The sequence below is a fragment of the Argiope bruennichi genome, chromosome 3, assembly GCF_947563725.1.
Source record: "Argiope bruennichi chromosome 3, qqArgBrue1.1, whole genome shotgun sequence".
Lineage (NCBI taxonomy): Eukaryota > Metazoa > Arthropoda > Arachnida > Araneae > Araneidae > Argiope > Argiope bruennichi.
This window is the reverse complement of record NC_079153.1, coordinates 143,185,017-143,207,311: the sequence shown is the minus strand read 5'-3', so window position 1 is coordinate 143,207,311 and position 22,295 is coordinate 143,185,017. Positions and strand designations below refer to the sequence as shown.

At 31.5% G+C, this 22,295-nt stretch overlaps 2 protein-coding genes across 2 annotated transcripts; both read left to right on the top strand.

The window, feature by feature from the left end:
• Nucleotides 1-4,983: 4,983 nt before the first annotated feature.
• LOC129963008 (uncharacterized protein F54H12.2-like) lies at nucleotides 4,984-7,219 on the top strand. The gene is made up of 2 exons (XM_056077012.1): nucleotides 4,984-6,163; nucleotides 6,954-7,219. The coding sequence occupies exons 1-2, from the start codon at nucleotides 4,984-4,986 to the stop codon at nucleotides 7,217-7,219; spliced, it is 1,446 nt and encodes a 481-aa protein (XP_055932987.1).
• A 606-nt stretch (nucleotides 7,220-7,825) lies between these two features.
• On the top strand, nucleotides 7,826-8,928 carry LOC129963810 (uncharacterized). Its single transcript, XM_056078377.1, has 3 exons — nucleotides 7,826-7,892; nucleotides 7,987-8,055; nucleotides 8,198-8,928. The coding sequence occupies exons 1-3, from the start codon at nucleotides 7,868-7,870 to the stop codon at nucleotides 8,485-8,487; spliced, it is 384 nt and encodes a 127-aa protein (XP_055934352.1). The 5' UTR covers nucleotides 7,826-7,867; the 3' UTR covers nucleotides 8,488-8,928.
• Nucleotides 8,929-22,295: the final 13,367 nt, after the last annotated feature.

Sequence of the window (22,295 nt, the reverse complement as noted above, 5' to 3'; positions counted from 1 at the left end):
CGGTAGAAAATGATCCGTTAAAGCGGGTGTATTCAGGTCGGGAGGAAAGGTTAAGTACAAGTTTGCGAAGAAGAGGAAATGCGCGTTCCATTTTTTTTTCCAAGGTGAAAAAAAAGCATTTGTTTATAATGGGGGGCATCTGAAGAAAAAAAGAATATAAAGAAATTTATCGATCGAAATCGTCATTTAGTCACTCAGTATACACGGGAAATGGATGGAAAAAAGTTGAGCTTGCTTGTTTTAATAATTCTAGCTACAGCAGAATTAATTTTTATAATATCAAACCACCTTGAGACGACTGACAACGAAATTAAAATTAATAATAAAACGTGCTTTCGTTCGATACATATAGGAAGGAAATTATTTTATCATGAATGTTTAAAACAGGGTGCAAATATTCATGACATACGATATTTTTTTAACTTAAATTCAACATATTTATCAGCAAGCTTTTTAGGAGTTCAAATGACTCAGAACGAATTTCAGAAAGTATGTGAACAATGTTCAAATTGAAACATCCTTCGTGTTTACTATGTGTAGGAGCATCGCAGTCGGGTAAAACCTCATTGGTGCGACAAATGATTGCACATAAAGCATATGATTTTGAATTTAAAAATATTATCTGGTGCTATAAAGTTTTTCAGCCATGGTTTGCTAAAGAAAAAGAAATGAAATTTGTTCAAGGTTTTCCAGAAAAAGTCGAAAGCGGAAATCTATATGTATTTGATGATCAGATGGATCAACTTTGCCAAGATTATGCGGAATTGTTCACTATTACAGCACACCATTCTAGAATCAGTGTGATTCTGATTTTGCAGAATCTATTTCCCCGAAATAAAGTGATGCGAGACATAAGTCTGAATGCACAATATGTAATATTATTTAAAAACAATCGTGACGTGGGACAAATCCAGTGTTTCGCAAGACAAGTATACGGAAATAAGGCAGCATATTTTATGGATGCTTACAAAAAGAGCACGCAAGGCAATTTTAACTATTTGTTGGTGGACCTACACCCGAGAACGGATGAAAAATTTAGGCTCAGAGAGAGCGTGTTCCCTGATTCCAATGGAATTTATTGGATATATTTACCGATAAAATGAAGAATATAAAGAAGCATTATCACTTACTAAAACTACTACTCAGTGCATCTCCAGCACAAAAAAGAGCAATAATACGAACTGCTAACAAAAGTCAGTTACATTGCTTATGCGAAATTTGTGTAAACGTCTTAGGTGGTAATTTATCGGTGAGCGTAAAGAAATTACGTAAATATAAAACGGCCATAAGAAAAATTGTTAATAAAAAATTATCTTTAGAAAAAAAGAGAAAAGAATTAATCAGCCAAACGGGAGGCTTCCTACCCCTCATTCTTCCCGCAGTTCTATCTGCGTTAGTAGGGCTTGCCGGAAAAGCAATAGGAAGCTGAATTTAATATTCGCAGCAATGTCTCGAAGAATGGCTCTCGTTCCTGAAGATTTAGCAGCAACTTACTTTTCGAAAACATCAGATACCGGAGTACATGGTATTGAAAACCAAATATTAAACCTTCTTCATGAGTCAAACTACTCGGATGATGCAAAAGCAAAACTGTTGAGCCAACTGCTTTTAAAATATCAGCATGCTATAAATGTGCCTAAACCACCGATACGTGTAACTATTGAAGACTCTAAGGAACAAGTTCAAGAATCGCCTAAAAGTAACTCAGTGGAAGATCCTATATTACGTGATATCATACTTTCAGTTCCTGCGAACTTCCAAAAATTTATTTCGCCTATTGCTGAAAAATTGAATACACGCAGCTATGCTTGGAATGAATATGGTGAATTGATGAAAGATAACGAAATCGTTAAAAACACAAACGTTATTGACTTATTTTCATATTTAATGAGAAATGTAAAGAAAGGTTATGAACCACATGGTTTTTCAGTGTTTTGGAGGGGTATTAAAGAGATAAAAATACCAACACGTTGGATTGGCAACCAGAAGCTAGTAGAAAATTTCGGGTTTGACACAGACGCAGGCGAGATCCAAAACGAAATTAATCTGAAATCTCCAGATTCAAAAGCAGAGAAGAAGAAGCAAAACTCGAAAAGAAAATGGAAAGAATATTAGAAGCAGCATATTACGATTTCGCAAATCCTGCATCATTTGGCGGAATAAAGAAACTATCAGCAATCTCTAAAGTTCCATATGAGAAAGCTAAACGCTGGTTAATGACCCAAGATACTTATTCGTTACATAAACCAGTTCGGTATAAATTTTCTCGGATGTCGACGCTTTCATATGGTATAAATGATTTATGGCAATGCGATCTTGTGGATTTACAGCATTTAGCAGAACATAATAATGGGTTTAAGTATTTACTCACCGTAATTGATGTATTTTCGAAGTATGCCTATGTTATACCTCTTAAAAGCAAAACTTCTGTGGCTGTAAAAAATGCCTTTGAAAAATTGTTACAGCAGGTTAAGCCTAAACACATTCAAAGCGATAAGGGCAAGGAATTTTACAATACGCAACTTCAGTCATTGTTTAAGAGGTACAGCATTAACCACTATTCAGCTGAAGGTGATCATAAAGCTAGTGTTATTGAGAGGTTCAACAGAACTTTAAAAAACAAAATGTTCAGGGTATTCACATATAGAAAATCTTATAGGTATGATGATGTGCTACAGTCACTAGTAAAGTCGTATAATGACAGTCAACATCGTAGCATTGGCATGGCACCTTCAAAAGTCACTCGTGATTTTGAACCACATATCTTCAAAAAATTATATGGTTACACATTGAAGAACTCGCGAGGGATTTTGAATAAGGGAGATTTAGTAAGAATATCGAAAGCGAATAAATCGTTCAGACGAGGATATTTACCAGGGTAGAGCGATGAAGTGTTTATGGTGTCAAAAGTATATCCCTCTTATCCAACTACATTCGAGCTTCAAGACCTTAAATCAGAAGCTATAAAAGGACGATTTTACGCAGAAGAACTCCAGAAAATATTGAAACGCCCTGAGGATTATTGGCATATAGAAAAGGTGCTTAAAACAAAGGGCAAAGGTACGAAGAAAGAATATTACGTGAAGTGGAAAGGCTTTGATAATCGGTTCAACTCGTGGGTAAAAGCAGCATGGATGAAGTGAACGATTTTTACATTACGCTTCCCAGCAACTCTAGCATGGATTACTTTCCAAAAAATACGCAAGCATCATTCAGAACGAAATTATCTCGTCCAATAATACTAACTGGTGAATGGGAAGTTGGTTTATCAGAAATATTCGTTCCTCGAACCTGGTTCAACATCGGAAATCATAATAATAAATATTCGATAACTTACGAGGAAACAAAATTGGTGGAAAAGGATTTTCTGGAATACTCAATCAGAATAAAAATTGAACAGGGAACTTCTGATGAGGATATAATCGATAACATTAACCAAAGTATTGAAGCAATATGTGGACATTTCGTCTCTTTCGAATTGGATCACAAGAATATGAATATACTTATTGCTCCGAATTATGAACTACACTTGACAGCTGCTGATTCACCAAGATTGTTAACTATGTTAAACTTACCTAGAGAGGATAGAGTTATAAAAACATCGGAAAGTTTTATGTACAGAAAACCATCAAAGACAAACAAAGACAATATTTTCAAAATTATCGCTCGAAATATGAAAAGGCATTTTATAATTCGCGTCACCAGGTTTAATCATAAGTATACTGATATGGACAACATACATCACGAACTCTTTCAGCATATAAATCATAATCTAATGCAGACCGGTATAGGAGGTGCAGCGGATTTTATATTCGACTTTAAAGAAGATAAAGTAGAAATAACGGTTCAAAAGAATGTTGAACTCGAGTTTAGGTTATTATATGCCCCGTTGTTTATGCGAATGTTGGGCATGACGAAAGATATTGTTTTAACGGGTAGAACGTTACATGTTTTGCAAAAAATTGAAAGGCCTCCTATGAACGAATACTTCCGCGTGAGCATTACGGATAAACCAACAATTCCTGTGAAAATTAAAAAAACAGAGGATATGGAACTACAAGTCGGATTTTATAAAAACTCAGAGCAGTTGTTTGGATCTTTTAAACACCTTGCTTTTAATCATTTAGCGAACAATAAGATCAAAATTCATATACCAGAAAATTCAACTCTGACTTTACAAGAAGGATTAAGAGATCTTTTAGGTTTCAAAGAATCCACATTAAATGGCGGAACTCATATATCTGACTATCAATTGGAGTTAGATGGAGGAATCACCGAAATTTATGTCTATAGTGATATCATAGAATCGCACTTTGTAGGGGATACAATTGCTCCTTTACTCCGTATTATTCCTGTTATGTCGAAAAAAGAAGACCAAATAGTAATAAATTATCAAAGACCGCTGTATTTTCCTTTGCGCAAAAATTATATCGATTGCATAGAAATCGAATTGAGAAGTAGATCTGGAGATGGTATAATTTTTACCAGTGGGAAATCACTCTTGGTTCTCTCCTTCCGTCGCAGAACACTATAAAACTATTACTTATTTTGTGATGAATCATTTTAAATCCGATCGTGAAAGAGAATGCATTTGGATCAAAAAGCTTGTGAGGATTATTACTGCTCGCAAGTGCAGGCTGGCGGTGGACCATATTTTCAGGGTGTTGGCCACCAAAGAGGATATGGAATGTTTTCAAATTTATTTCGATTTATTTCTCCCATAGCACTGAAAGCTGGAAAGTATTTAGGAAAACACCTTCTAAGCGCAGGTTCAAAAGTAATGTCAGATGTTGCTTCAGGTTCATCTCTTAAAGACTCGGCAAGATCGCGATTTCGCGAAACATCAAAACAAATAAAAGATGACATTATTCATAAAATTCAGAGCGGTTCGGGTATAAAAAGAAAGAAATTCCAGAAGAAAAATCATTCGCAACGTGTCAAGCGGAGCCGAAAGAAATTAAAGAAAGCAGACATATTTTCATAATGGATTCCCGAGCGTGTGCTTGCTTGCAGAGTGAATTAGACCTTTTTAACGTGAATCCTGTACAATTATCAACAGAAGACAGCTCATTTACTGAGATTTTTCCTGTTGCATCTCTGAATGAAAAGACGCCAATTGAATTTTACGTAAGTGGAAGTGGTGAACATTATCTCGACTTATCCCATACACTTCTGCATCTACAAGTGAAAATTAAAAAGAGAAATGGAGCAGTAATTGGAACGCCTGATCAAGTGGCTCCTATCAATTATCTCCTTAATACGCTATTTTCTGAATGTTCAGTTACATTAAATGACAAGCAGGTTTCTTCGCAAGCTAACTACGCATATAGATGTATTTTCGATGCTTTGCTTTCACCTCGAGCTGTTCAAGAATCAATGCTAACATCGGGTCTTTTCTACAAAGACACTGCTTCTAAGCATGAATCAGTAGAACTAGCTAATGTTGGTGATAATGCAAATTCCGGTTACCAAACTAGATATAACATCTGCAAAGATAGTAAACTTATAGATATGATAGGTCCATTACATTTCGATCTAGGCAATCAGAGCAAATGTCTTATAAATTCGGTGAATCTTCGGATCAAATTAGAAAGAAATAAGGATTCTTTTGCTCTGATGTCAGCCACGCAAGATTTTAAAGTAGTTATATATCATGCATCATTATTTGTTAGGAAAATTAAAGTCGCTCCCTCAGTCGTGATTGCCCATGAATTAGCTTTAAGCAAGGGAGTTATAAAAATGCCGATTCGCAGAACAGAAGTGAAATCATTCGCACTTTCTTCAGGAATGCAATCAATAACTATCCCTAATGCGTTCATTGGACAATTACCGACACGACTTATAATGGGTATGGTATCTAATGCTGCATTTAATGGGGATTTTTCAAAAAATCCATTCAATTTCAAGCATTATGATTTATCATATCTTTGTATATTAGATGGCAATCGTATGATTCCGTCAAAGCCCTTTCAACCAAAATTTGATAATTCTAACAGTTACAGCAGATGTTATATGAGTCTATTTACTGATTTGGGTAGATATCATAAAGATCAAGACATTAATATAAGTTACACTGAATATAAAGATGGGTATACGCTGTTCGCTGTAGATTTGACGCCCGATCTCAACGCGGACGGAATGCACGAAAGTATTTCACGCAATGGTAATTTAACTATTGATATAAAATTCAGCAAAGCATTATCTGAAACTGTAAATTTAATAGTTTTTTTCAGAGTATCGAAATACTATAGAAATCGACAAAAGTCGCAGTATTTTTTCAGATTTTTGAAAATGGATAGCACAACTTTGTGCAGACTTGCATGCAGCGACTTCCGTCTACGTTCTAAATTTGGAGGCGTATACGCTTCAGATGAATTGCCTAAGACAATAGATAGTTATTCATGTTTTATTGTAAATTTAGATCCTAAAACAAAACCGGGAAGTCATTGGGTTGCAATAGCATTTCAGAATAATAAATGTTACTATTTTTGTAGTTATGCTTCTGCGCCGAATAACAAATATATTTTAAAGTTCATAGAAAATAACGCTGCAAAATTTGCTTGGAACAAATGTAGATATCAAAGCTTAGTGTCGTATACTTGTGGTCATTTCTGCCTTCATTTCTTGTACAATTTTGTGAGAAAGCAAACTTTGTCACCTCTAGATTCTAATAAAATTGAAAATAACGAGAAGTTTATTAAAAAATTTGTAGCTAGCAAATTTCGTTTACAAAATTGCTGCTTTTCTCCATATTCAAATCAAATTTGTGAAGCTCGTGATTTCAGAAATAGACGTCTTTAGACATGTTTCAACAGAATATAATTATATATGCTCTCTCTATAAGCTCTCTATATAAATTTAACATATTTTTTTGGAGGTCCCTTTTCATACAGAGCATATAAAAGAGATACACTAACTGTGGAATTCTCATTGTGCTTCAACTGATTCAGCAGAAACGATGACTTCCGAACTGAGATATGGCTTTATGTACTTGAAGCGTACTGGATCAGCTTATATGATTCATTGCTTCACCGATTCCCTTTACGAAAATATGATATCCTGTGTTCAAGCTGCGAACTCCTATCAAATGGATACAGTCGATTCAGACTGCAGATTGAAGATTGCCTATTTCAAGGTTCTCAACAATAATGATATTGTCAGAGAACTCCATAACGGTTCTGCTATGAATTATCGACAGACATTTGATTGTAAAACGTAATACAAAGCGAACTTCGGCGAATCAATTACTCATGATTCAAAGATCTGCAATGGAATTGTTGACAACTTCAAAGAAAATAAATGTAAATACTAAATTATACAGCTAAGATACTGAGAATAGCTCAGCATTGTAAACTCTATATAAAATTGTAATACTAAGCATCACTAACTGTCATTTAATGTAACATCATCAATGAATCGATGTTCTACATGCATAAGCAACACGAAGAAACTGATTGTACCACTCGATGTAATATTTTAACAATCCCTGAATAAAAATATAATTTAACTGTATAATTGCGTCTGTCTTATTTTGCTTCGCTACACCAATATGTTTTTTGTAATATCCTATATCACCGTAAAATTACGTTGTTTTATTCTCAAGGTGGTGAAAGTGGGTTAAGGTAGGAAAATGCACATAAAGTTATTTTAAAATTACTTTAAGGTCACCAGTTCAGGGAGAACAAGGCGTTCCTGGGAAATTCTACAGATAATAAACAATTATTCCATTGCCACTTACATAAACAGGGGTATAAATATAAGCTACATCAGCCTTTGTACATATACTACCGATCTTGTTGAAGACTTCATCTTCATCTCGGTCTCCGTCTTCCTCAGAGTGCGTGTATCTAAGTACTACTCAGCTATCATGGACAGTCACAAAGCGAGCGTCAGTAAGTGATTGCATTTTCATATTCTTTTTAGATTGCTAAGCATGTGTAACATAATTTTTTAAAAATAACGTTAAGTTTTCACACTTCCTAATAGGCTTAACTGATAGCGATTCAGACGGCGAGCAGTTATTTCCCCTTCCTTCCAAGGAAAAGCATACAAGCGGTAAATTAGATTTGATTTTATAAGTCAATTTAGACTTTAGATTTTTAAATTCCCAAAGAAAAAACATGACGGTAAAATGTAAAATCATTTTACATTTTGTATCTTTAGATTTAATTTAAAAATATTATCCCTTTTCTGATAGCTAAAAGAAAATCAAACGATGAGAAAAAAGAGGAGTCCACCAAAAGAGCAAAGAATTTCGAGTATAATTTTTCTGATCCGACAGAAGAGAAAAAGCTCATACCCCCAATAAGCGCTTACCTAGGAAAAGGGATTAACATCAGCATCAAGGAATACAGAAAGTCCTATTATCTTGCTTTCCAAAAGAATGTTGAAGATGAAACAAAGAACAGATTCAACATGAATCTTGACCAATTGGGAGCTTTAAAAAAAGCTATAAATGTGTTTGCAGAACATATAAAGAAAAATTGACATTCACGAGTTAAATGAAAATTTTGTAAAAAAATTGAACTAACTTGACAATTTTCCCTATATTCATCTTCTTAGAATGTCGTTTAATAGAATAGAATCAAGTTTTAGAGGTTATATTTCAGCTTACCGACACTCTCCGATACACTCTGATCCCTACAACTTATATAACGAAATTCGAGAAAACATTTTCTTACTCTTATTAGAGCAAAACCTACCTTTCCGTCTTTTAATATGCATAAGCATTGAATTTATTAAAGATACTCATCCTGACAATTTACTGCAAAACGCTTACTTCTGTTCATTTGCTGAACGCATAATATCATATAACCAAGTAAAAAGTAAAGTTAAAAGCTGTTTTCAGAAAATATTCAATTCCATTGAAACATATATCCAAAACGGTAGTGGTTGGGTTATTAATAAAATTAACTTTTTAGATGTTAATATCGGCCAGTACAGAGAACCGCGGGGAGGTTGCGGTAATATAAAATTACCTGACTGTTTAAAAAAAAAAAGAACTCTTCTAAATATACGTTGCGATGATCACAAATGCTTCATATATAGTTGCTTAGCTCATCTCTTTCCTCCTGAAAAAAATTCTAATGCTCCAAGTAGTTACCAAAATAAACTAAAATACTTAAAATTGAAAAATGTAACCTTCCCCATGAAACTCTCTAACATAAAGCATTTTGAAAGTATCAACAGCTTAAAGATAAATATTTTTACTTATGACAAAGAAGTTTTCCCCATATATATCAGTAATAAAAAGTTGGGTTCGGAAATAAATTTACTTCTGTATAAAGAGCATTACTTCTTAATTAAAAATCTAAATCGTTTATTAAACTCCAAAAAAGGGATTCATCATTATTGCTCGCGATGCCTGATTGGATTTCAGAGGCGAAATAGTCTTGTAGATCATAAGCGAGTGTGTTGCCAAAATGCCCCCCAAAAACTATCACCGCCTAAAATAAACACTGTAAAATTTACTAGCATTTACAAAATGTTGTTCCATCCTTTTATTTTGTATGCGGATTTTGAATGCATAACGAAAAATATATCTACTGTTTTACCAAATACATCTCAGAGTTTTTCAGCCAACAGAGTTCAGAGCATCACGAACCAATCAGTTTCGCATTAATAGCAATTAATATAAAAAATGAAATAATATATCACAAATTCTATTGCGGAGAAAATCCAGTACAAATATTTTTAAAAACAATAAAAAAATTAGCAAAATCTTTATTTAAAAGACTATCATGCAATAAACCAATGATCGAGGAAAATATACCAACGGGAAAACCTAGCACATGTTACATATGCAAGTTAAAATTTGAGCCGAGTGATCGCATTGTCAGAGATCATTGCCATGTTTTAGGCATATTTAGAGGTTTCTGTCACAATTCATGCAATTTAAATTTAAAAAGAAGTAATTTCATTCCTGTAGTCATTCACAACCTTAAGGGGTACGATTCCCACTTATTGTTAAAACATATGTCTCCAGAATTCGCGCATCAGATTGATATAATTCCGACGAATAGTCAAAAAGTTACTAGTTTCACCCTCGATAATTACATTAAATTTATTGATTCGTACGCATTTCTTGATTCTTCCTTATCTTCTCTTGTAGAAATTTTGAAAATTTCTGAACATCGGTTTGACATTTTTGATTCTTTTTTCCAAAATAAAACAAATAGAAACTTACTCAAACAAAAAGGATTTTTTCCTTATAGCTATTTTTCATCAAAAGATATTTTAAAACAAAAGACATTTCCACCTCACGAAGCCTTTTTTAACATTTTGACGAATTCGAACATAACAAAAAAAGAATACAAACACGCACTGAGGGTTTACCAAGAATTTCATTGTAAAAATTTTCAAGATTACCTTGAATTGTATCAAAATACAGATACAATTCTTTTAGCTGAAGTATTTCAATCGTTTCGACAAACAAGCATGATGCACTATCATTTGGACCCTGCTCATTTCCTAACTATTGCTGATTTAACGTGGCATTCTGGTTTAAAATTCACAGGTCAGGAATTAAAATTGTTATCGAATGTAGAAGACTATGTCTTACTTGAGACTCAAATGAGAGGTGGAATTTGCTTTCTCGGTCAAAGATATGCCCAGGCAAATAATCCATATCTTTCTTGTTATAACCCCGATGAACCTACAAATTATATTGTGAATTTAGATGTTAACAATCTTTACGGACATTGCATGTCTGAATATCTACCTGTGGGGGATTTTCGTTGGCTTTCACCTGAAGAAATAGCTGTTTTTGATTTAGCAAATGTATCTCGATACTCAGAAACGGGATATTTATTAGAGGTAGATTTACTATATGATAAATCAGCTCATGATTTCCATGATTTTCCCTTAGCAGCAGAACACTTAAATATAAATAAACAAATGTTATCAGATTATCAAAAAAAAATATTGTCTGAAAAAAATATTCCATTCACCGAGTGTAAAAAGTTAACACCAAATTTTTATCCAAAGAAACGCTACATTTTACACTACAGGAACTTAAAATACTATTTAAAGCATGGGATGTCTTTAAAAAAAATTTATCGGATCTTGGCTTTTTCACAATCAGACTGGTTGCGAAGCTATATAAATTTTAATAATGAAAAACGCCAACAAGCCAAAAGCGAGTTTGAAAAATCTTTCTTTAAAAAAATGAATAATGCTTTTTTCGGCAAAACATGCCAAAACGTCAGAAAAAGAATTAACTTAAAGACTGCTCTTACACCCGCTGAATGTAGAAAGCATTTAGCAAGTCCTTTACTTGAATACTTTGAGAGCATAAACGAAGACTTCGCTGTCTTTAAGATGAAAAAAATTAATCTAGTTCTCGACAAACCAATTTATGTAGGATTTTGCGTGCTTGAGCTAGCTAAATTACACATGTATACTTTATATTACTCTAAGTTCAAAAAATATTATAAAGAAAATTGCAAACTCTTATACACAGATACTGATTCTCTATTCATGCAAATATTTACAAATAATGTTTACAAAGATTTTAAAAACGAATTTTTTGATATCATGGATCTAAGCAACTATCCATCTTCAAGTGAATTTTTTAATTCGGAGAACCAAAATAAGTTAGGGTTTTTAAAAGACGAAACGAAATCTAAACCTATTTCAGAATTTATCGGTTTACGATGCAAAATGTACAGCTACAAATGTGAAAATACTGAAACGAAAAAGGCAAAAGGTGTAAAACAGAGTTGTTTAAGAAACATAACACATGAACATTTTAAAACCTCTTTACTTAATGAAACGATTCATCGTCACGAGCAATATTCTATACAGTCAAAATCACATATTCTTTCTACAACCATATCAAACAAAATTTCTTTATCTCCGTTTTACGATAAAATATTTTTGAATGAGGATGGTGTGACCGGAAAATGCTTTGGTCACTATTCCTTGCTTGAAGAATAATGGTAGTATAATTTTCGTTTATTTTTATGTTCTTCAAAAAAAATTTTTTTTTTGAAAAACTATTAAGCATTCAATAGCTACCTTCTGTTAAGAGGAAAATTGTCTCTTAGTTCAATTTTATTTCACATGCTTTGTAAGTGAATCAAATGTTTACTCAGATCGACTGGTTGGACTGAGTTTTTTCATGGTTTTCTCAGTCTATAACGCAAATGCGAACCAATATAAGATCTTCCATGAGATATTATTAATAAATACCAAGAACATTTTATTTTTTAATGTAATCAATTTTTATACTATTTTTGCATGTACATATATATATGATTCAAGTTGTTGTTTTTATCTTAGTTAATATTGTATTAATTGTTTGCACTGTTTTTCGAATGAAATGAAAATAATTTGTATTCATATCCTTTCTTTATACATATATTTCTTTCTTATATATACAATAAAAATCGTTCAACAATTATCAGTCTGTGCCTCTTTTTTTTGAGTGGGAATAAAATTTATAACCTTGCAGAAAACATTGCTCGCTCTTTTAGTAGTATAGAGATGATGGTTTTCATATAAAAAGTTTTTATATGAGAGCCATCATTTAGTGAAAGATACTTTTTATATGAGAGCCATCATCTAGTGAAAGGTACTTTTTATATGAGAGCCATCATCTAGTGAAAGGTACTTTTTATATGAGAGCCATAATCTAGTGAAAGGTACTTTTTATATGAGAGCCATCATCTAGTGAAAGGTACTTTTTATATGAGAGCCATCATCTCTATACTACTGACGTTAATACAACCAAACTGAATGAAGCGAAGACAGGCTTATCAAAGATTCCGCCTTGTGCGTGGGTTTAAAAGCGCTAAAAATCTATTGGTATCCATCGGTATAACCTTTACTTTTTTCCATTGCCGTTTGTATGCATGCTGAATTTCCGAGGTGCATCTTTGATAGTTAATGCATTCCTTTGTAAATGTCCGTTCAAACAGCAGGGTTAACAAATAGTCACTACTTTGTTAAAATTTTCTTATTTTTCAAGAAACTGAATAATAATTGTGCCTCTTTTTGCAATAAAAGGCAAATAAAAGTTCATTGAAAATATATTAATAAAATCGAAAAACATACATAAAATCACAAATGTTCCAAAACCAAAATGCAAAAATAAATCAAATGAATACTACATATTTATCATAGTTTTTTAAAAATGAATAAAAATTTTATATTTTCGCCATTTAGAGACCACATAAAGAAATCTCACTTCCAAAATGTCTTATCCTCAATAAAGAGGTGGGGTGGGGGAGTCCTGTTATTGGAATGAATCTAGTTGTTATGGACAAAAAGAGATAAGCATTTGAAATAGGAACCTCGAAGTGCTCGTGGGTTGTTCAGGCGAGGTCTCGCTTGTTCTCTTGATTGAATGCCCGGAAGGCGAATATGAACTGTCCTTTTCAGATGTCATTTTTTATTTGAAAGACATAAAAACCTTTCTAATCTTTTAATCTTGATTTTTTTCTACACATTAGCATTTTCGGCTGATAAATTTTTGAATGGAATTTTCTCATAGATTTTATTTTACTTATATTATTTCGACCCTATGTAAATATTATAATTTTTATTTTCTCACGAGTCTCATTTAAATCCTACAGTTTATTTATTGAGGCTAAAAATAATTTCAATATTTGTTATTTTGTCAAGGGGCATCAAAAGTGATAAAAACGTACATGACAAATAAGTGAAAATGACATGGTGTTACTGGAATATTATTTCATGTGTTGCGAATTATTTATTCATGTCATTCTTTCCTGATGTAAACTATTAGGTGTACGCAAAAAATATTCACGTGTCTTATATTCTATGGTAATATTTTTACTTTCTTTAAACAATTTATTAAGGGAGAAAGCTACGATGAAAACTGATAATTTTCGTTTTTAATTATCATGTTTTTTTAAAATTAGAAATTGATTAGATAATATAGAAAATTCGACATATCTAAACACTCGTATTAGGAAAAATTAAAAATGATTATGTGCAGTAATAATAATAATTTTTCAGTTAAAAAATAATTAAAAAAGATATATGTTAAACAAAACTTTATTTACTTTACTTACTTTAAACAAGACTATTTGTTTTAAAGAGGACTTTAAAACAAACAATCCGCCCCGCTGCTGTCTGAACAGGAAAATTCTTGCCTTGTTTGAATATTTCTAAGCAAGAAAACGTGCAAAGGCAATACGTATATGAAGGAAAATATTGTCAACAAAATGCTTATTCTTTATTTTGTATCAACCGGCGCCTATTGCAATTGTAATAATTTGGGCAATACTTGGCTTTTTTGTGATATTTTTTTGGTGATTGATTCGTATTTTTTTGAATAATTCAAGAGCTTTCATCCCCCCCCCATCAATGACTCATCGCTGGTCTGTTTTTATGAGGCATATTTCTAATTTAAAATTGAAACTTTTGTTAGATAGATGGTGATCGACCAGGGTTGATTTAATAAGCTATTTAAAATTTCATTAGATGAGGTTTTTGATGCCCTTTTTAAAATAACATAAAAAATTAGATAACTCCACAAAAAAATCAAGCCATATCTCAAGGGGAAAAAGATTCTAAAATTTAATTTCCTTTTATGGTAATTTTTTGGTATAAACCACCAAACGGAGTTAATGTTGTTAGCAATATTCTTTAAATTAAAAATTCTAATATTTTTCAGGCGTTTGAAATTTAAAAATAAATTCTTACCATGCAGCAAAAATTATCTCACATGAAGTCGGATTTTATCTTTCTTAAATAAAATAAGACCTCGAAATTGCAAATAAAAATCTGTATTTAAGCCATTGCCACATTTACACATAATGCGTATCATGAGAAAATAGTGAAATTGTTTCTTTTTTAGGAAACGTTTGATGAGAAAATTAAAAAAATTCGTTGAGTCGAACATCACAATTTTTATAATATTCATTCCCATAAAAGAGCAAATTCCAAAATAGATATGATTATGTGGCTGATTGGAATGAGCGAGGATAGAACCTGGGGCCTTGTGGTTGGCAGTCTAGTAACATGACCATGATACAAACGCAATCGCTCGGGTACCGTAGCTGTTAACTGGCTTATAAGCTTTCACCACAATTATATGAGCTAAGAGGATAAATATTTCAAGATAAAATTCAAATAAGCTGAAATAACTTTAATAAACGAGAATTATTAATGATATCTTAATGCATCAATGAACTTTAATGGTATTACGGTGTATATATATACAAATATGCACCCCCCCCCCCACTGTCATACCGTCGTCTCTTTTCATAAACATCTCTTGTTCTAAATTTAAAAAAAATCGCTTGCTAACTTTCAATCTCCTAATATAATAATACCTTCCCCTTTCAGACCTCGTTAAGCGGACTCTTGTGACTTGTGCTGCGGTATGCAAAATACACATGCACACGTGACAGCAGTCGAAATTAAATTATTATTATTGTAATGGCCAAATTGAGTTTTTAGCAGCAAAGGTTGTCATCCCTAATACCAGAGAATCTCAATGAATGGATGTTAAAAATCTTCACTAAAACAATAAAAATTTATTGGTAGTGCTTATGAAAACAGTTTATTATTATTATTATCAAAACTGTAAGAGACGAAATACCTTGGCAACTGAGAGTGAGCTTGCTCCAAAGGTTTGCTCTACGAGTTGAGTTCTTCAAGCAATGCACAAGGTTATGTTCAATGCCATTTTCTTGGTCACGGGTGAGGATTGTTATAATTCATTCAGTAGAGCTGGGGCGACGATCATCTAAATAATTAGGCGTGTTGTTGTGACGTCTTCTCTTCCATTTTTAAGCTATGTGAAGAGGGACAGAATGGATGGAAATCTCGCAGCGTTTCTTGGCACTTGCTATTTTGATACATTTGTTGCATATTTTTCTGGCGAAATTCTTTGCGAATTATTTTGTCTTCAATAACAAGCGACTCTAAGTACGGGAACTATTCCAATGACCATTTTTGCGAAATAATCCATCGTTTCGCTCCAAGCAATATTTGAATGTCCTGGAGTCCAAACCAATATGAATTCCTGGTTGAGATTTACTCTAATTAGAATTTGTTTAGCTATTATATAATGATTTTGAGGGGTTTGATAGATAAACGTTTCAAGGCTTGACGGACAAAAAAAGCCATCTGTTAACTTTCATAGATTTTTTTCTGGAATTGCGTGTTCATTTCGAAATGAACGTTTAAACAAATCGGAAGTTTAATGAAAAGATGTTGCAGAATGGACACTGAATTTTACTTACTTTATTAAGTCTTCTCAAATATCTAATCTTAGCCTCAGATGAAATAAACTATCAGTTTACTTGATAATAGGAATGCATTCATTTTATTCAAATGCATAGAAATTTCACATTTTAGTACAAATAAGAGCCTCTCGCAATTCTGAATATTGAATAGTTGTATTTCATTTCAATCCATTTTTCATTCTAAAGAGAAAGATGAAACATTATTACTCTAGGCTTCCATCGAATAACAATCTCTATTTACCTTTCATAACGAACGAACTAAGATGATTTCCTGATGAATACTTCAGATATCATTCCTTTGTTAAGAAATGAACAAATGGAGTTATAAAGAAACCAGAGATCTTCTGATGGAATTATAAATTTTGTTTATTTTGGAGATTATTATGAAGTCATTTTTCCGAAGGATATATAAAGAGGTCATTAAATGTACTCGTAGCTGAAATTCAATAGTTGATTTTTGAGTATTCTGGCATACCTGCCACAAACAAGGGCTACTTAGATTTTTCAGAGTAAAACAAGTGATGAATTCGTTAATAAGGACATCTGTAGCAAAATTAAATGTCAAAGAAAATACATCTGCAAATCTTCTAATAAATGCATGAACGTAAGAAAATAAATTGTTTCGAGAGGCAGAGGTGTCTTGTGTAAGAATAGAAATATTTTATGTTCATTATTGTTGTCATTTGTTTTTATTAAAAATCAATAATATCCATCATTCACTTTTATTTTCCTAACAAGACATGGAGAACTAACCCTTTGCACTCGGATATCTCCTCTCAAGACGGTGTATTATTTTCACTGTTTATATATTTATCTTTAATCTTAATTGTTAAAAATAGCCACAAAGTGTTAAGAGGATGTAGATTAATTTAATAAAGAATTTAAATAAATTTCATATATTTATTTTTCGGGACTATAAACAAATCCTTGTATTAGGTGAATAATTATGCATTCCTAATGCAAGGGTTAACGATTATCAGTATTATTATACTATATGTTAAACAATATTCCGTTATATGATAATTTGTTATTGATTAAATAGATATTGAAATAGAGTCTTAGAGTAGTACAAAAACATTTTCTCTCATCTTAATATAACAAATATATCAAATCTCACAAAATATAAAAGATGTTATATTGCATAGAATAACTGATTCTACAATTATAATTGCTAATACACTTTCAATTATTACTGTTTTCGATAAAGGCTAAGTGCTTCTCTTACAGAAAATTTTAAAAGTTTATTCGAACTTCAATTCTGTGGTAACCATTAATCATCAAAATTAGAAAAAAGAGATTAAATAAGTTTATTATAGCCAATTTATTTATACCTTTGCAAATATTTAATTTAATTTTATTTACCCTTGTAGTGTGTATGCAGTATGAATATGCAGCAGCAAGAATATATCCTTGTGAGAGTAGTAGCTATGGAAAATTAAAATGAAGCAAACGCATTGTATAATGAAGCACACAGTATTTATTACACACCGTAAGTATAATTCGAAGCCCATTATTCGAACAAACCGCGAAATAAAACAAGTATTCTGTATGAGAAACATTTCGTCAAATATGAGTTAACATTAAGAGAAAATAAAAAAGAAGTTTGTAAAAATAGATACTTCCACTTTCTAAAGTAAGATAACTTAAATTTCATGGCAATAAAGGGATGTTCCAAAATTTACAGCCGATGCAAAAGATTTATTATTACAGATGAAACTACAACGCATAGTTTCTAGACTTAATAGAAAGTATAAGTTATTAAAAATGTTAGAAAGGTTTAAGTTTCTGATGAGCATTTAATTCAAAGGCAACATTAAATTTCCGATGAATACAATTAGAAACGGGAGGTCTGATGGTAAGAGGAAATGAAAAAAGGATAATTACATATAGAACTTAAAAAACTTCATAGATGCACGTCAGCAGGAAAGAATGTGGCTCATTGGACTGATTTTCAATATTAATTTTACATTAGCTTCGTACGTAAATTCTCTTTTTCTTATTCAATTACGATGATTGATCAAGAATCAATCATTGTAATTGAGTAAAAAAGGTGCATGAAATTTGATGCTCGATTTTATCACTAGAATTATAAATCTACATTACCATTTTGGTCTAAACCCATCAACGACTTTAATATCTCAGTCCATTTATTTATATGTGCGTGATCTTATAAAGACAGCAAAATAGAAAAAAAAAAGAGTTTCAATTTGAGATGTTTACTCCAAAACCGAGTATTTATATAAAATTTTCAATAAAATGCTACAATGGATAAATAAATTTCAGGAAAATGCTACAATGAATAAATAAATGGATAAATAATTTTCACTAAAATGCTACAATGCTCTCTTTTTTTAAATTCATGTTAGAAAAATGTAATGAAATTTGTAACATTGACAACAAAATCGTAAATGAGTATTAAATTTCGAACTCGCTATGCAAAGGGAAGTGTTCCAAAATTTATACCCATTCTTGCTCGTTATGTGATAGAGGTAAACAGATAATGCGCCATATTGTGGAATTTTTTGGTTTCTCATCTCCAAGTTTTGAGAACTTACAGTTTTGCTTCTTATATTTTTCTTAACTATCACAGAATCAAATTATTATGACGTTAAAGATTTAATTGTTGTTTATTTAATGTTAAATTAATTGTTATTAATGTGTTAATAATCTTCCATACACATTTTTTTAAAGATCTTGAGAATGCAATGCAATTTAAACTAGATATAAAACGATAGAAAGAATTCGGTCAAAAAGAAGGTTTTTTTCATTTCCTTGTGCATTGAATGACTAAAATTGTAATTTTACAGTTTCTCTAAAAGAATTATTTTCTATGATTCTTTGGCAGAAAACCACTTTTTCAGCTTAAAAGCTTGAACTTTAGAAACAATGAAAGGTGTTTTTTATGTTCGTAAGATTTAAATGGAAGGGAAAAAAAGCTTTCAGTTCTTAACTTACAGTCATTTATAATGAACAGTTTTTTTTAATTGCATGCATTCTTACGAATGGAGTGAATGCGATACTCAGTTCAATGGACGGAAGAAGAAATTTAGCTTCTCCTCCCTTTCAGAATTTTAAGAAAAAAGAAATACAGAATAGATAAAGAAGACATTGGTTTGGAAACATTTTGTACTTTTTTTCCCATTAAAATTTTTTGTTTTTGTTTTCTCACAACAACGTTGAGTTTTAAACACACAAGAGACCCAAGAGCTGTCTGAATTCCTGAAGTTGTTTTTCTGGAGACACGCTTGATAGCAATTTTGGGGGAAACTAGTTTTACTTTTTACTTGCTAGAAGGGTATGTTAAGTTTCAAAGATTGTGTGAGGAAATGTATTATGTTTCGAAGGAAGTTTGTACAGTTTAAAGATACTGCCATGCCATTTTGAACGAAATTGAGAACGCCATGACTGTCTCACTTTTAATATCTTTAACCGATGAAAAATAAATATTAAAATGCTGACTGCTTCATTCTAGTGATGCTATTTACTATATCTATGTTCAGAAAAAAACAGGATGAGTATATTATAAGAATTATTTAAAAAAAGAATATAAAAAAGTTAAGATCGGTCTTCCTGCTTACTGTTTCAAGTAAATTTTCTTACAAGAGCTTTGCAAGTATATTCATTTGAGAAAACAATTACAATTCTGAACTATGTTTTATTATTTCATTAAGTGTTTCATTTTAAGTTTTATATTCATTATTTACGCTTATAGAAAGAACAGGGCCGTAAAAACTTACAAAAATAAATTAAGAGCAATCATGAACGTATGTTTGAAAATTACTTATAACCTAATAATTAAGAATAGAAAGCAATTCCCATTGACTTTATTATAGTGAGGCATCTTTGGGCATCAGTACCATACATTTTTATTCCATATAACATACCACCCCCTTATATTATTATAGCACATCCCTATTTTTCCACATTAAACACATTCCCATTTTCTCCATTATAGAAAAAAAATCCCATTTTGTCACTAGTTGGCCGTGATTTTATTCCCATTGTAATTTAAATAAAAATACGGGAGCGTGCGCACTTTAGTTCTCTTTTGTTAATTAATTTTATTTGCATTTAAGAATTTAAATTATTTTTTATATTATTTATAAGTTCTCAAATTTTATCTAATTTTTTTAAAAAGCGGGTTTCCTGTTTATATTGAGACCATTCGTTTCCTTCATATGATTAATGTCTGCATTAAATTATATTGGTATTTTTTAAATCAATATCTCTAGTTAGTGTTGTGACATTTTCATTTTTGGCAAGTATTGAACCAACATTTCATTAACCTAATTAAGTCTTAAAGAGCGCAATCCACAGTTTTATATAGTTTTTAAAAAAACCTGTTTAAAATTTCCCAGACATTATTATTTCAGGATGTGGGAAATGTAAAATAATATTATTTTCCTCTTTCACACTATTACACTCAGATTGTGAGACTATAATGCATTTATTTTCTACCTAAAAAGGCTATGGAAGACGTAAGCAAACATTTTAAGTTTGCTATGTCAATGTGATGTCCCACGTTTTCCATATAGCTGTATTTTAAGCAACTTTATAACAATTGAAAAAAAAATAGGAAAACAAAGTTATAATATTTATTTTTTTATTTACTTATTTGAATTTATAATATTTCATTAAAACAAGTCAATAAATTACCATAAAGTAAAACAAATCAATAAATTAAAATACATTAAAACAAATCAATAAATTAAAATACATTAAAACAAATCAATAAATTAAAATACATTAAAACAAATCAATAAATTGAAAAAAATCAAAACAAACAAATTTTTAATAAATAAAAAATATTTAAAATAATTTTGTAAACTACCAGTGTGTATACTTGAGGTCCCACGAATCCATAAATAAGTCAGGATTTGATTTCCATCATCTTGCTTTTTACTTTCTGGTATACGAAGTGCAGAGAAAGTATTGTAATTATCAAAAAACTAGAGTTGGAGATTTTGACGAATGTCATATTTCAGACCACATTGAGTTCGAAAAACACATTTTTTGCATGGCACCAGTCTATCTGTGACAAAGATAACTAAAAAACGCTTTGAGCAAAATGGATGAAACTTGGTATATGGTTTTACACTAAATTTGCCGATTTCTGACGAATTTTGAGCAAATTTTATTCAAAGCAAGTCTGTCTACCTGGCTGTTCGAGTAAATAATGACACGATAACTACAAAACGAAGCGAGGTAGATGGATAAAATTCGATACACAGATCCAACATCGATATGGTTGTCTTCCATTTACATTAAAGGTTTAACATCTGTCGGTCTGTAATGTGAGAAACATGTAAACGCGATAATTGGGAAGCATGCAATGGCTGAAATTTAACAAATGTGATACGTGATTTGGTGATTGAAATTGTATTTTTGTGTCACATTTTGATTTCATTTGGTTTGGAAAAGCTTGTCTTAGAGGCAAATTTGATTTTCGGATGCTATTAACTGCATGCCAAGGATTAATCGCCAAAGCAAACGCCAAGGAGCACGCGATATTCAATAAAAATGTTAAATTTACGGCCAAGATTAATATTTCTTAACTATTGTACCCTAATGCTATTTACGGTTCTTTCTTCCTTACTCAAGGACAACAATGTTTTGCGGGAGATGAGGGATAACTCCTTTAATAAAGAATATGCGAGAAGACCATTTCTGTTGATTACTTTTGGAATTGACTTTAAACTGGAGTTGTGGAAAAACACTTTCAGAACACTTCTTTATTTTTAAATCAAGTTCACAAGATTTTAAACTGCACTTCTCTTTATATAGCCTCTATAATACAATTTTTTCAGGCTAATATTTTTTTTTGTTTAAAGAATTCATTATTGATTGATATATTTTTCCCATTTTCCCAGTTTTAAATGGTTAAGCAAAATAGTCGGTCAAAGAAAGTAAAAAATGGATCTTTTTTCTTACTCTATTATCAGCCAATATAGGGATGCAAATGATAACGGTATAATAATAATAGAGGCCAAACAAAAAAAGTGTAACTTTTGAAGGAAGATCTATCGTACTTGTTACATGGAGTAATTGCGAGTTCATCATCGCTCCAGCGTT